The 16,329-nt window shown below is 38.5% G+C and overlaps 1 protein-coding gene across 1 annotated transcript; it reads right to left on the bottom strand.

The window, feature by feature from the left end:
• Window positions 1-2,595: 2,595 nt before the first annotated feature.
• LOC109464763 (angiopoietin-related protein 3-like) lies at window positions 2,596-13,497 on the bottom strand. The gene is made up of 3 exons (XM_019761836.1): window positions 12,765-13,497; window positions 3,962-4,901; window positions 2,596-3,028 (listed from the first exon to the last, which is right to left on the bottom strand). Exons 1-2 carry the CDS (start codon window positions 13,495-13,497, stop codon window positions 4,093-4,095), a joined length of 1,542 nt encoding a protein of 513 aa, XP_019617395.1. The 3' UTR covers window positions 2,596-3,028; window positions 3,962-4,092.
• Window positions 13,498-16,329: the final 2,832 nt, after the last annotated feature.

Below are 16,329 nucleotides of genomic sequence, written 5' to 3'. Positions count from 1 at the left end.
TCATTCAAATAATAAGGGATATCACAAGTCGTTGATAAAGTGTTACAATCAAGAGGGCTAATCACAAGTTTCGGTATTTTTCCAATAGCAAAGCATTCCTTTATATATCTACCTATTTTTGCGTTGTGGGGACCGTTACATGTAAAGATATATTCAAATCTGTCTCCAACATCGAGACTCTTAAAATCTATGGTACTTGATTCGAGAAATATATAAGATAAAAAAAAACAAACCTTAAGTGTGCCATCGCCATGTCTTGAAAAAAGGTTTGGATATTTAAAAAAAAGGAAGAAATTTATTGCCTTGGCTTGTTGGATTAATTGTAACATTACTAGTCTGGTGCCACTTACACGTCGAGATAAGAGAGTGAGAACTCAGTTTAGTCAGCTTTAACTCGCACTAATGAGGACGTTTAGAACCATGAATATTGAAAACAACAGATCGACCCAGTCTTTATTGTTACATTGGTCTTTGCCATTAACCTGTATGTATACTTGTATCTCAGTTTGGACGGCAGAGAAGAAAAACGTTAGGAACTCTTTTGTTAGTTTTCAATAATTGTTACTACATATGTAATTGATAGAAAACGAATATCTCAATAACAGAACAGATAGTTTAACGAGATGTTAAAATTACGTGGCCCTATATCTAATCGTCTAACGTAACGTTAACTTAACATGACTTTCTTGACTGCAATGGTTCAATTTCAGATCAGGTCAAACACGCCAAAGTGACCTGGCCATGGTGACTGCTTTTTCTCGGTCACATCGACCTATCCAAGGTGACCACCTGGCCAACACGGTCGACCGTGACCGCCGTGAGTTGTGCCCGCTTAAGGTCCAAACCTGCCCATGACGACCACACCATTTTTGATCGTGTTGATTCTTTTGTTCGACATAAATTGTTCCATTTGTCACCCTACACACATGGATTAACCACGGAACTAAAGATGCTCCCGGCATTTGACACATTAAACTACCTTTTATTAATCACTTTAAAACAATCATGTCTCAGTCATGTTGTGTGGCTATTCTGTTCAAGGAGACCACCTGTCCTCTGGTCGCCTTGGGCAGGTTATACTGTTCATATATGCAGAAGACAAGGAAACACCCTTCACCATTTTAGACGATCCCAATTTTTTTACGATAAAGATGTTTTTCAAACCCACTCTAGCGGGTAGGTATGGTATTGCATAAAAATACCTTTTAGTTACTGTAAAATAACCTATAACAATTTGCTATGGAAAGAAGAAGAAAAAAAAAACAAAAAACAACAAGTACTGCATCATTGAATGTCTTTTTATTGTTCTCTAACCCTCATACAGGCTGACAGGGAATGTTTCAAACATGGCAAAACGTCTAGGGTACCATACATCAAGGGTTTTAGAAATAATGACGATTTCATACTTATAGTTTCAAACACAACATGAATGCTTCTTGAATATTTCATTTTTTCTGAACAAAAGCAAAATCAGATGTCTATTAATCTAGTATTGATTTGCGAGATCTTTTCTTTTGTAGTCATTTATTTAATCACTTAATTGAAAGGAATAACATTTTGTTGCATATAGATTGGTTCATTTGTTATTTTGATTTTCATTATCATTTGTGTCAGTCAAATATCTGTTTACTGTTTTGTTACTTTGATTTTCTATTTATTGGGCATGAATTATAACTTCTTTTTCAGACATATTATTTCTATTATTTAAATCATGATCTCCAATGCACTTTTATTTCTGTATGCTGATTTTATTTCAAGTTTTTCATAATTTCAGCATAAGTTTTATTTATTATCATTATTGCTAAAAGTAATTATTGTTGTCATTTTATCTTATGATGCTGGACTCTAGAAAGAATAGCATAGAATTTACCATACTAATGGAGATCTCAATAAACAAACAAACAAACAAGCAAAATCAATCTAGATGCCTGGTTAATAACTTTTAAGATAAAATTGTCAATCTAGAGTATGATGAGCTTCTTGAGTGGTGTGTGTAGTTATAAACTGACTACACCTAGCTGCAGATTTAGGAAAATGCAATATTTCTCTTTTACTTTTATTACATTAATACTGGTGTTCTACAGGGGGACCCACTTGCCCCATCCTTATTCATTGTATGTTTAGATTATGCATTACGGTTAGCCATCACAGAAACTGATGGCCTCACCTTGCATCACCGTCGTAGTAGTCGCTACCCGGCAGAGACCCTCCTTGGCCTTGATTTCGCGGATGATATTGCTCTTCTCAAGGACACAATACAACTTGTATAAGACCTGCTCTACAGAGTCGAAACTGCATGTCAAGCCATTGGACTGTATCTCAATTCATCAAAAAATAAATTAATTAATTTTTTTTTTATCCTTGAATCAGCTCTATGCATCTGATGGATCTACAATTGAAAGGGTCACTGACTTAAGATATTTTTGGGGATATACAGATTTCAAACAATGCACATGGAGGTTAGAATTGGGCAGGCATGGAGTGCCATACGTTCTCTCAAAAGAGTCTGAAAATCACGGGTCAGGGAGGAAACAAAAAAAAAGTGTTTCAAGCCTTTGTTGTTTCAATGTTGTTATACGGCTGCGAGTAGTGGAGTATGAATGCTTCACAGGTCAGAAAACTGGATGGTACCTTTATCAAAGATGCTACAGTTCATACAGAACAAACCTTGGTGGAAATTTACAAATAATAAACAACTCTACGGCTCCCTTCCACCAATCACTACAGTAGTCAAGCGCCGTAGGTTAAGCCTAGCCGGCCATGTTACTCGGCATGGCGAACCGGGTGGAAACTGCTTATTTGGTCTCCGGACGCGAAGATGAGAAGAGGTCGTCCAAACTCTACAGTCTACACTAAAGGACATTATTGAGTAAGGGACTGGTATGGACGCATCGAAATGATGTACGATAGAAAACGCTGAAAGCTGAACTATATAAATGCTTCAACTCTCTGAGTATTATGTAAGTATGTATGTATGTGTTAATTTCCTCTACCAAGATTACCAGAGTGAGGTAGAGATTATAATTACCTTCGCCAAGAAGGTTATGTTTTCAGAGGCGTTCGTGTATGTGTGCGTGTGTGTGTGTGTGTTTCTGTCTGTCTGTCTGTCTGTAAACACGATAACTTGAGAAGGCCTTGATGATTGTCTTGATACTTGGTAGGTAAGTAGGTCTTGATGAGACCTCAAAATGATTAGATTTTGGACCCCCTAGCGGCTTGTTATGGTACTGCAGCTGAACTTCCGGTTTTGATATCTCATGATCTGGACATGCTTTGGTGATGAAATTTGGATGGTAGGTAGCTCTTGGGGTAGGAAAGAAGTGACGTGAGTTTGGGCCCCCTAGCGGCTTGCTCTGGAACTGCAGGAATATATTCTTGAAAATATTAAAAAGAGGATAACTCAAGAACCGGTTGACGGATCATCGTGATTTTTGATATGTAGGTAGCTTACGTGATGCTTAATACAATTATGTGACAATTATGCAAATATGGATGTAATTTGCATAATTTATGGGGAAATTCTATAAATCAGCTGCATTCCATGATAAGACAATTAAAGCTTGTGACATTGGTAATTGACAACGAGAGAAACACAGGCAGATATTGATTATGTTAATAATGACTTAATTTGCATAATTAATGAAAAAAAATAATTATTATTTAATGATAACTGTCTGGAATTTCATACTTGTGGTATTTTAAAGTTAATTTGAGGTGAACATCATTAAAAATAATTTATTCAAATCAGGACCTCATTCGCATAATTTATTAGGAAATACTAGAATGCATTGTTTGTTATTACAAGACTGTCTTTTGGTCGAGATTATGATAAAATGATATAATTCATGAAAATTAGGTTCCTATTTGTTAGATCAGGGGGGGAATAATCTAAGGTATAATTTGTCAGTCATAAAGATTAACATCATTTGGCGAAGGTATGAGATCGTGGAACTCTAGTTACCAAATAAGTAGGTTTAAAGATTGAATGACCTATTTAAAGAAAATTGATACAGAGTGAGTGTGGGTAATGGTAATGGTTTGTGTCAAACATTTTGATTCCTCGACCTGTCAGCTGGGTTAGTGTCTGGCAACTTACGGTCGGAAGTTGGCAGGGCGGACCATCATTTTGGACTTTTTCAGATAGCACCGATAGGAGCCTCCAAACGGGTACCAAGCTATGCCCCAGCCACTGTAACCGGTATAGTCAGAGGGGCGCAGGTACGGGCCGTTCAGGGCAGACTTACCACAGTTCTTGTACCACCACCCTCCCGTGATCAGATTTAGACCACCAGCACAGGACCCGCTGGACTTTGCATCACGGTCTACATCCCTAGCACTGAAGGGCTGACCAGAGAGGTAGACAGATGATGATGAAGAGGAGAACCCATCCCCAGCGGTCCCACTGTACCCACTAACATAAAGACGATAGTTGGAACTACTCCCCACCGAGAATGACGAATACTTTGCGTACTTGACCGCACGATTCCAATCTTCCAACTGTACGTACAGCGTATACGTGTGCTGATTTGTCAAACGGTACATGTTCTCCAAACCCAACCACTGCTCCCCATTGGCTGACCCAAACCCGTACCTAAAGGCGTTATAAGGTCGGTTAAAGTCGACAGACCCGTCAAACCTCCTCTGTATGACCGTCCACCCTCCCCCATCTGTGGTCTGATCACAGTAAACAGAGATCGGGCTGGACAGACCTACAGGTTGTATTTTGTAAACTCCATCAGATGCACCACCGTAACCATTCTTGGCTGTGTGGATCTCAGAACAGTCGGAAAAGTAATTTTGGCGCGTGCTTACGGCCGGTGGAGTCGGGTCAGTGTGAGTTGACTGGCCGTCTTTATTGTCTGGCTTCTCGGTTTGGCCCTCGGCCTCAACAGTGAGCAATTCTGTAAGGAAACACATTAACAGTTAACTTTCCCGTCTCTTGTTAAACAGAAAACTGAAAAAAAACTCTGGTTCTAGGCTCAAAGGTACAGGTACACTTAGGTGAGCAACAGTGTACAGTCAAACATGCAAACCTCTTCAAGCAGGCTAACTTGCCATGGTGACCGCTTTTTCTCTGTCCCAAAAATTTTCCACATTGACGCAAGAATTAAGCAACCTGTCCAAGATGACCACCGAGGCCGCGACCACCCTGTGCTTTGTCCGCCTAAGGCCCGACACCTGTCCTAGGTTACCACATCAGAAACCAACCAGTTTGCCTAGACTGCTGGATGATGTTTTGTTCAGCGTAAATTGTTCCATGTGCACCCTTCTCAGATGTATTCACCACAGAAGATGCTTCCAGCATTTGACACAAAAACATCTCGACACGGAAACCAGTTATACCTCAGTCATGTTGTAAAGCGACTGTCTTTTAAGGAGACCACCTGTCCAAGTTGACCATTTTACTTTGGTCCCCTGGGTGGCCGGCCTGGACAGGTTTGACTGTACTTATTCTGTTGTTACATTAAGAAACCCTTTACATTCAACCGATTTTAGGTCAAAACAAAACCTGGCTGCAACAATAAAGTAACCGGCCCACCTGATAACAATAACAATTGATGAGCAAGAATTCGGAAACCTCATACCTACATGAAAATATTTAGAACGTTTGTAATGTCATTTTGTTTTGGGATTTTTCTCAACAATCACGGAGATGTGATGATTACGTGTAGCATAATCTATTCTATATGAAGTTTTCTCAGCTCAAATTGCATATACCAGTTCTAGTGAAAGCCATATCAATTGGCAATGTTTGTTCAAACATTTAATTACAATCATTTATGCAAATTACCTTTACATGTTGATGTTACATTTAACTATACAAGTATTAAATGCCAATCAATACCTGTAAAAGTAGCTATTAATTATGCAAAGTAGGTGTTCATTTCGATAATTTGTCTCCGGTAATGTTCAACGTGCCATAGATTACATAGATTACATGTATCTAAGCCTATAATGTACAATGATTATTTTAAAGAATTCTCTATAAATATTGCAAATTGAGTCCTCATTTGCATAATTCACATTCAATTGTGTACATGTCTGAAAATGTCTACATTCTAAAAATCATAAAAACTCGTCATTTCTTTCTTGATTTATTCGCTTTTATAAATTTCGCTAGAAGCGTCCTTAGAGTTCCAGAACAAGTTGCTAAGGGAACAACCACAACACTTGTTCCTGACAGGAAAAGCTATCCGTCACCAAAAAGTCAAGACCGTAGCACACTCAGAACAAAAGATACAAAAACAGACGTTCTGTTGCATTACCAAGGTCAGCCACTAGGATGACCCTATTTAACCTTGACTTTCGCCTTCCTAAGAACTACCAACATACAGATGTCATCACAATTAATAAAGGCGTTCTGAAGTTTTGCTGACCACAAGTATGCGGAAACACAGACAGACAGACAGACAGACAGGCCGAAAACAATACCAGGACCTAGCCTACATTTTTATGTAGGTAATAAATCATTAAAGCCCACGCACCCAGTTCTTTAATTTGCAAGGTAGCCATGAATCTAGCCAATTTTATCGCGCTAAGGGGAAAAAAGGAGTATTTCACACCAGTTGTCTGTAGGTGGCTGCTAAGGGACTGTACGATATTTAACGGGGGGGGCGGTCGTCCGGGGGTAGCGTAAAAAAAATTTCCTAGGCCCTCCCCCCAGGTCAAAAATTTTTTCCTAGGCCCTCCCCCCGGCTCAAGAAATTTTTCCTAGGCCCTCCCCCCGGCGTGAATGTATAGAGAGTGAAATTTCGTATGGGGAGGACGAGATTTTGATTGAAAATTTTCCCCGCATGAAGCGCCGAAGGCGCGAGCGATCGCGCCGCAGGCGCCACTGGAGCCCGAGTAGGCCCGACTTTTGGCCGGGGGGGGGGGTCATGTCCCCCCCTGAAAAAATTTTTGAAAATTCAACCCATGTTTTGCATGTTGAGGGGCAAATTTGGCAGCATAAATTTCGCTGGTACATCGAGCTATTGAAGTCAGTAACGTTACGGTCAGTCAGTGTAATCGAAATAACATTAAATCTAGCCTACCTTTCGTCCACGAACTTCTTCCGCGTCAATTTTATTACAAACAGGGAAACAATATTGCCAAGTTACGTGTTGTTTTCAATTAACTTTGGAGGGACATAGATATAAATGTTGAAATAGTCCTTGGTTTTAAAAAAATACCAAATTAATACCGTCGATATCCGACATCCACGCCGAGAAGTTTGAGCGAGTCGCGAGGCGGGACCAGCGGGTCACCTTTGCCGACGCATGCACACCACTGGGAAGGGTGTGCATTGAACGGCGAAAATTAATTTTCAAAATCTTCCGACAAGCCTTCCCTACATTTTTGATCGATATCGTTTCCATAGCTGCGATTGACACGACTTTAATCCATGTAATTTGAGTGTGTAGTCCAGTTTCGCCGATTCTGGCGAAAATGCAAGATTTTGAAGAGGACTGTGGGAGATTTGGGCGAATACATTATAATAATAGGGATGGATATTATTGGAACGTAAAATTTTGCCGATTTCAATGACCGGCAAATCGCTACAAAATGTATGGGACAGACGTTAATCATGTTTTGAAAGAGTATAAAAACGTTGTAGAGTTAAAGGGATCTTGAAAAAAAATTTTACCTAGGCCCTCCCCCAAGTTAAAATATGTTTTCCCTAGCCCCCCCCCCCGGGCTCAAAATTTTTTCCTAGGCCCTCCCCCCTCAGACGACCGGCCCTCCCCCCCGGTAAATATCGTACAGTCCCTAAAAGGGACAGGCATTAGAAAGAAAAAATTCCTAGTGCTTCTTGTACTTTAATTTGCACAAAGATCTGGAGGTTAAACAGAAATATCTTTATACATATCAATACCGTTCTTTCTAAAGCTTATACGAACCTTACAAAATTAATGTATCGTTTGATTTGTCAAAACTAAAAGTCAGAAAACAGTGCTGTGGGCATATCAATATTTTTTGTAGGAAAGACTTTGTTAAATGACATAATCGAAAGGATTGGACCATAAATAGATGCAGGTTATAGAATATATATATATATATATATATATTATATTATATCTTAGAGGACACAATATCAGTACACCGCTTGTAAGACTTTGTAAACCATGAGTATAAGCGCGCATGGAATATGCTACTGTTTATTTACTGACTAAGATTCATACAAGAATTAAAATTGCTCTTTTGTCAAGCATATATATGCATGTGTAACGGTAAAAGTAAAGTCTGAGAAGGTGGACCTCAAGTCTGTACTTATGCAAGTCTCATTACATGGAAAGTAAAAAAAAAACTCCTAGTATTATCACATTTCCTGGTGACTTCATTTAGATTAAAAGTTGGTCTACAGGAAATTTATACTAAGATCTCTCTAAAAAGCTGACTTGTTTACACTCTTAAATTGTGGCGGTTGGCTTATAATAATTAAGAAAAATGCCTAAGTAATGAAAATGTGAAGGCCAGAAATACAGACACAAGACTAAGGATCAGCTGCCACAAATTACATTTTAAATTTGGAAGACATACCTGCGCTCTCTGGAACAAAGATTATGTAAATGTTGTAATTTGAATAGAATATAGGACAAATGTTACGTTTTAATAGAATGTAGATTGTATAGAAAAGAGAGAAATACAATGTATAGGTTTGTACAAAACCTTTTCCCTCACTTCATACACTTAAGAACTGTTAGAAAGTTCATATTCCTAATGCAACTAAACAAACCTTCCATTAAAACATATATTTCCCTAATCTGTAACTAAAAAGCGAGAAAAAGTTGAATTCATCTACTAATAGCTATCTTTATTTTGTATATATCTGTTTATCATGTTTTGTTTTGTCCTGTACTTAGCCCAGTGTGCAAAAAATGTACAATAAAGATGGTCATTCTTCTTTTTAAATAATAAGTTGATCAGTGATATTATTAGATATTTAGTCCACTTAAAATGCATATGTGTATTTGATAAAGTGATGAATGAAACATTATGACCAGAATAATTTCATTAAAATTTGACCTATCCAAATGTGATAGAAATTTAAATCACGACTTGCGGTCATTTAAACATATTTCGTTAAATTACAGTAAATTAAATCATAGCTTAACCCTTTTGTTTAGGACTTACCATTCGTGACGTTTCGCTGTGGAACTGTCGATTTCCATGGCGCAACTGGTGTCGGATGAGTGACGGCCGAGTTGTTTGCCTTGAAGGTAAAAGTATATTGGTTCATTACATCCCTCAAGCTAACAAACACCTGACACACAATCGTTCCTCCGTAACATCTGGACCGGCTCGGAGTGAGTAGCTACCACTAGTATACCAGGATTTAAGGTGTAATAAGATGGTACCCTCTACCAGCTCTACCAGAAGTTTATCAAATTCTTCTTTTTCTAGTCGCCTTCCGAAACCTGCACCCATTCACCCATTACAATGCAAAAAATAGAAATAATGACAATACTGTTTATATATAGTATTAATTTCTTTACAAGCTAGCTTGAATTATACTAAGGCCACAGCAAGTAATTATTATGGATGGCATTAATTTTGGAAAAAAAAAACAAGAAATTTGTTGCCCTCTGACAATGGTCAATATGCCGAAAATTGGCAAACAGGTCTGTTGCCTTACCGGAACGTGGATGGCATACGAATAGGGAAGAGAGGAGACAAGAGAAGGCTCTGATTTATTGTTTTGTCTTTTGCTACTACCAAATTGATGCAGTGAAACATTTTAATGGTGGCTGTGTACATGTATATGTGATGTTGCCATTGTATCAAAAACATTTGTACAATGATTAAAAACTTATTTTTCAATGTTGTTGCCGTCACACACGGATATTGCAATAGTTGGTAGCAAACTTAAAACTACGCACAAAATATGTATCATTTCTTGTTTCACAAGGTTTATGATGTCAACATTGAAAATGTAGGAATCTTATATTTTCGAAGGCCTTGTTTTGTTTCTACCCTATCGCCTCGTGTGGGCTGCTTTACCGCCAGTTATGAATGTCGAAATGTGAGATAAATGCACAGAAAAGCAAGTTGAAATAAATTACAAACACATGAATATGTATTTCTTATCAGTTTTTTAAACTTTTGGTGGAAAAATGTTTAGTAATGCCCCTTAAAACTTGTCTATGCAACAATAAGCGTTGGTACAGCCATTCAAATTAAATTTTTGGTATCTCCAAAACATGTTGAAATGGGGAATTATGTCGTAAACTGTCAGACCCTAAATCGTCCTTACACTTCTAGCGAAACTTAATATTCGAAATACAAAATTACGAAATAATTTGGGTTTTTTGTACTGTAGACGTTTTGGTGTTGATTTTATCACTATAAGAATACTTCTCTACAGCATAATGCCAACAAATACAAGTACATTTTGTACACCTTTTAAGTAAGAAGCGGGCTTAAAAAAATAAATAAAAACGCCGAAATATGTAAAAAAAAAAGAAAATATGTAAATAGTAGGAAATATGTAAAAAGTGGGCAAATAAGTACAGAAAATCGCACCTGTGGACATGTACAACCCTGACAGCTCGTGTAAAAGATCGCAAGGAAAATGATGGTCGATAACACCAGGTTAGCAGCTGTCACGGCAGTAAGTTTAATCCACATCTGTCGACATTTACATCCTGAAAAATGGTCATTATAGCAACATCAAAGCGACATCAACAAAGCATGCCGGCAGAACGTACTGAGTCTACGTGAAGCCCGAAATGTATTGTGCACAGCGCGTCAACAGAACGTCTTGTTTAGGACCGTAATTGGGTATCTAAGGATGACATCACGTCAATAGCCTTCAAACATTGTGTTTGAAAAGATATAGTCAAAATTCTAATGCAATGCCTACTAAGCACGAAAACCCTGAAATGTACAGGTTTCACACAATTGCAACCGCAATAAGTTCTGCCGACGTGCTTACGCTTATTAATCAATTTTACTCCAGTGCTAGGTTTTGTAATATGATCAATGTTTTATTTCTTATCTAACATTTGAGGGTTTTGTTACCTAGCACACAATAGACCGCTTCTGTTCCTTTTTTAATAGTCATTGCAGGAGATCAATGGCCATTCAGACCGACGTAGGAATATGGGGATCTGTCAAATCAAACCATACTTTGTACATGTTATAGATATGTAGAACTATGAACAGCCATATGATTAAAACCGTTTTTTTTATTGCGGAACCCCCCCCCCCTCGCAGACCCTAAAATGAATCAATTGATGGCTGAAAATTTCTGAAATTGCCATTGTCACACTTATAATTGGGATAAAAATAAGAAGATGAGATTTATATTTTCATATACAATGTAGCACTGGTTCTTTTGTTTTACAGAAGGAAAGTTGAAGATAAAATGTTGGAGTTGGAAGGTTGTGTGTTGTCTGGACCATTAAAAGTCGACTCTCTTTTAATTTTGGTCATTTTTAAGTGGCATTATGTCCCCTGGACCTGGGCAGTGGCTTTGGTAAATGATTTCAGTGTTGCTGGAGAGAGGGACATCATGTGATTAATAACAAGCGTCGTAAATTAGGGGTCCCTACATCTCCCGAATAAAAAAAAATACATGTTAGTTCGTATTTCCACGTACATATTATATTTGCAAAGTATGAGTTGATTTGGCCGATCCCCATCTCCAAACCTCTGGTTTGCCTTGTTTTCTCGTGCAATGACTCTTAAACACCTCCGTCTTAATTTGGCCGATCCCCATCTCCAAACCTCTGGTTTGCCTAGTTTTCTCGTGCAATGACTCTTAAACACCTCCGTCTGAAATCAGCGCGGGAATTTCTCGCGTGAACATGTTTGCTTCAGTAAAAATATGCCAGCACCTCCCAACAACCCAATGAAAGTTGTGGTCGAGGTTGAAGACGTTTCGGCGCGGCCTTTCCCGCGCTGATTTTGATGGAGGCGTTCAAGAGAGAACAAGGGGCGGGACTTATGGTTTTCAATCAGAACACAGCAGATTATTGCCATCTGTACGTGCATGTATGAGGTGTTTATGATGTGACGGATTTTCTGCTGCCGTACATTTTGATTGTAGCGAAAAATATTAGTCAACGCTGTAGTTTTCTTTACTAAGAACTGAAACTCTCCCTACTGATATTATTTTTGAAAGGCACCTCGGGCATATGCATGAAAATTTATATAACAACAGTCTTACAAAAGATTCTTTTATTATTTTTCTGTTCCTTCTTAGCCAGGAATAAATGGCTCTGTTAACATGGAAGCAAAATGACCTGAAATTTGGTACGGGTGTGTTATGCACTTATGTGCATTTTGTTCTCTATCTGTTAAAGACATTGCAAGAGTACTATTACCCATTTGTAACAGGGCTTCTTGCACTCGCGTTGTCCTGACTTAAAAATGGACTTCTATTTCTGTCCAGCGAATGTAAGAAGCCACGCTACAAATAGCACGACACCCAGACAAAGGGAACTGGCCTTCAATCCGATCTTTTTTTTTTCTGTTTTCTTGTCTAGTTCTATTTCCACCACCATTTCTCTTCAATATTTCGTTTAATTATCTTGTTCTTGATCATGATTATGATAACGTTGTGATTTATTTTTATGCATTTTTTACATATTTCACTGGTGGCTTTGATATCATTAAATTGATTTTTGTGTATAGTGGATCTCGCAAATTTAAAATATCGTAAAAAAAATCAGATATCTTATGACGTTCAAACACGAAGCATCAATTACACACATGCCATAAAAATATTTTCTGGTCAAATAAAGGTAGAAGGTTAAATAAAGGTAGAAGATTTTTCTTACCACCGGTTGTCTTCGGCTGCCCAACGTTGTTGTTGCTGTTCTCATGCGTGTTTTCCGTGCTAGGCGTGTCATCCGGACAAGGTTCAATGTTTTCAACACCAACTTCTTGATCGATTTTCCTCCCGCTCTCAGCTGCAGTTGAACTTGCGCCGTTGTTACTGCAATCAGTTTCCTCGTAGAAAACGGCGTAAGGGAGAATGTCATCACAGTTATCAGCCTGAAGCTCATCTGGTGAGTCGGGTTCAATATTGTCATTACTCACGGTAACTTCGACTGTCTTTCCGCTCTCAGCTGCAGCTGCATGTTCGTTATTGTCACTACCATCGTCCTCTTGAATGCCGCCACAGTTATCAGCCTGAAGCTCATCTGGTGAGTTGGGTTCAATATTGTCATCGCCTACAGTAACTTCAAGTGTCTGTCCGCCCTCAGCTGCGGCTAAACGTGCGTTATTGTTACTGCCACCGTCTCCCTGACTATCAGCCTGAAGTTCAGCTGCAGAGGAAACAGCTGGTTCGTACATCGGATTCAGGAACTGTGGATTCAGTACTTTATACGCGCGTGGGTGGAGGTTTGACTGCGAGTTCATCGGATACAGGTAATTTTTGCCAGTTGGGTTTGTGGAAAGCGGTGTGTCCTGTATGTTATGGTCATCCCCGGCACATGCAGAGGTGTCGGCATCGTCACTGGGTGATTCCTTCTGTTTCACTGCATCAATTGTGCTGCAGGAAGGCATTTCCACTTTTTGACAGCTTTCCGTCCGTTTCGACGCCTCTAATGGTGTTTTGCGGTGTGCCATATCGTCCTTGCTTTTAAACTCAACTGAAGAAGGTTCACTTACACAACTCCCAGGTGCTCGACCCGATCCAGTATCTAAATTTGAACTTACTTGGATCATCCAGCCTCTCGCTCTCGCTGGTGCGATGTAGGAGTTGCCTGCAAATGCTATAGACGATACGGCAGCTACTCCAGTTGAATATACAGAGGTACAGATTGGTCTATGCAGGTTCTGTCAGGCTGCAACTCCCTTGCTTGTTCGGTTTGTCCTTTGTGTTTGTACTTTGAATTGCCTCTTAAAAGGGGTCAGTGTTCATAGAATTACGGGCCGATACTGGATTATTGCTTTTTTTATGATTTCTTTGTTACCTACACATAAATGGAACTTCAATGTTTTAAATGTCTTAACTCTGTCCTTAAGGCTGCATGGAACAGAGGAAATGTCAACATTACATTTTTTTGAAGAAAACCTGCATATTTAAAGGACTGATTGTCTGTTTGGGCCAAGGACATTGAGTCTCTAAAGAGCACGATATACAAGTGTTTGTTTTTGAAGGGGCCGGGAGGGGTGGGGAGGAGGGAAATCACTGGTGGATTTGTCTTGGGGCTATCTTTTGGGGGGATCATTTTCTATCGCTGGGACACTGGTCAGGATGGATTTCTCTAATACATTTGCTATAAAACAGATTGGATTCCGGAAAAAAACTAGCGGCAGTAGTTTAATTTAAACAGGGTTAACCCCCAAACACCCGAACGGGGTCCAATTGGACTCCAAGCGTATTTTTTTAATGTGATATTTGAAAATTTTTGATTCGAAAAAAAAATTCCTCCCTTGACTTTGTCAATAAAGCTCTTCTTCAAGTTCTCCTATTTTTTTATGTTTATGCCACACCAACTAAATTTTATGGATGACGTCCGCACGCGCATTCATTTTGGCCTGTTCCTAGAAAAAAAAAAAGAAATTCCGCTTCCTGTAACTACTGGTATGACCAAAGAGTCACGACAGTGCCGCAAATCGTTAGGTTGACGTGAAACCCGTAACGCGAAATGGGTAAAGAGCACATGCTTTGTTTCTGCAGGCCTGCAACAATGTGATGGAAGAAACAGGACAGGACGATAACTGCTGTTCAACCTGATTTATTGCTGTTTTGATGATGAATAAAAGACTTCTTGCTTGTCACACTGTGTCACCTCATTCAATTTGTGTCCTAACATTTGTCGTCTCTAAGTATATTTCTAATCTAGGTAGCTTGTTTTTCAGGGCCCTTCTTGTTTTTTTCGCCCCCCTCGCATTAGATTTAGGGTCTCCAAAGGACGTCATCCATAAAATTTACTTGGTGTGGCCTTACAGATCGGCACAAATTTGCAAAAATAACAACGGGAAGTCTGATGTAAGACCGTCCGGGGTCCAAACGGATCCCAGACATATTTGCACTTTCCTACACACGAAATTGTGCAGTTTGGCAAGTAACCTCAACGTCAGGAATTAGGTTATCACGTTTTCAGAGGTAATGACCTTTGACAACCATATGAGGTCAAAGGTCAACCCCAAGATCATGCCTACAGGCCTCATCCTATTTTTTGCATAAATTATAACAATGAGCTGGAATTTTTTTTACACTTAATCATGCTGAAATATACCTCTTACTATGTTTAACAAATATATGTGCAAAGATCGCTGAAAGAAACCATTTGGACCGCGTTCGGTCATTTCCGTCACAAAAAACGTTCGGCTATTTGAGGGTTAAGTAAATACATAGATCATAGAACTTCCTAAAACGTCACGTCAGACGCCAGACAAAAATACAAAGCATCCGTTTTGTCAAGAATTACATTTAAGTACTCAGTCTGCAGTATTGTTTGGACTTAAAATATTCACATTTGCCTATAAAACAAATTAAATCTAACATCAACAAATGGTATTTAAATACAATCAAATGTTTAAAATTTCTTAAATGTAATTCCAGGCTAAAATTTTTGTCTGTCAACCTTACTAAGAACTTCTCTTGCCCAAATGTCAGTCAAATACAAATGTGTCACTGCACTGAATGAACTACCACTAGCCCTAAAGATGTCTACCTTTTTTGTTGTCCAAACGAGCTCTGCAAAAACTATCTGATAAACCAACCTAGCCCCCTATAATAGTCTCATATAATGTTTTTTTTTTAATTTTAACATGCATGTATACCAGTAATTGTTATTACCATTATTGCATCGCATTTATTATCTACTTTAGATTACTTCATCGTCATTTATTTATACCGAATAGATTATTATTTGATTATCCTCATTGTATTATTTCTATTTTACCTGTAAATTATTTATCGATTATATTTAATTTTGATTAGTTTAGAGGAGGAGCGCCTTGTATAAGCAATTTTTTCTTCTTCCCTCCTCCTGTACCTGTTTTTTATCCTTGTTTTGTATTATTTCTTTCTGTGAATTTTTGGTGTGCCAAAAAAATAAATAAATAAAAAGAATCCATTTGTACAGATGAAGATCAACAATGCAATGGCATGTAGTCCTATCAAAAGTGTCTAGTTGTAGATGTCGATATTTGTAACTGGAAAATGTATTCCATACAGCTGAATTAGCTTTGATACTAAGTCTGTCCGGAAATCTGTACTGTAATTGTTGCCCATTTGGTAGTCTTAACCCTCAAACCACCGTAGTTTTTTTTTGCGACAAATCTTACCGTATGAGGTCAAAACTGACCCCATAATGTTTTGCACGAATAGAGTTTTTTGTGGCTCTTTTTTGTGACTTTTGATATGTATAGTTTCATTAATCT

Source organism: Branchiostoma belcheri, unplaced genomic scaffold, assembly GCF_001625305.1.
Source record: "Branchiostoma belcheri isolate BF01 breed outbred unplaced genomic scaffold, Haploidv18h27 scaffold140, whole genome shotgun sequence".
NCBI lineage: Eukaryota > Metazoa > Chordata > Leptocardii > Amphioxiformes > Branchiostomatidae > Branchiostoma > Branchiostoma belcheri.
The sequence above is the reverse complement of the archived record's forward strand: the minus strand, read 5'-3'. Positions and strand labels throughout refer to the sequence as shown.

What these genes read in the sequence shown, in the direction of transcription:
- LOC109464763 (XM_019761836.1), bottom strand. Translation starts at nt 13,497, where the DNA reads ATGCCTTCCTGCAGCACAATTGATGCAGTGAAACAGAAGGAATCACCC. An exon ending in GCAGCCGAAGACAACCGGTG is followed by an intron (nt 4,902 to 12,764) that starts GTAAGAAAAATC and finishes GTTTCCTTACAG; the next exon opens with AATTGCTCACTGTTGAGGCC.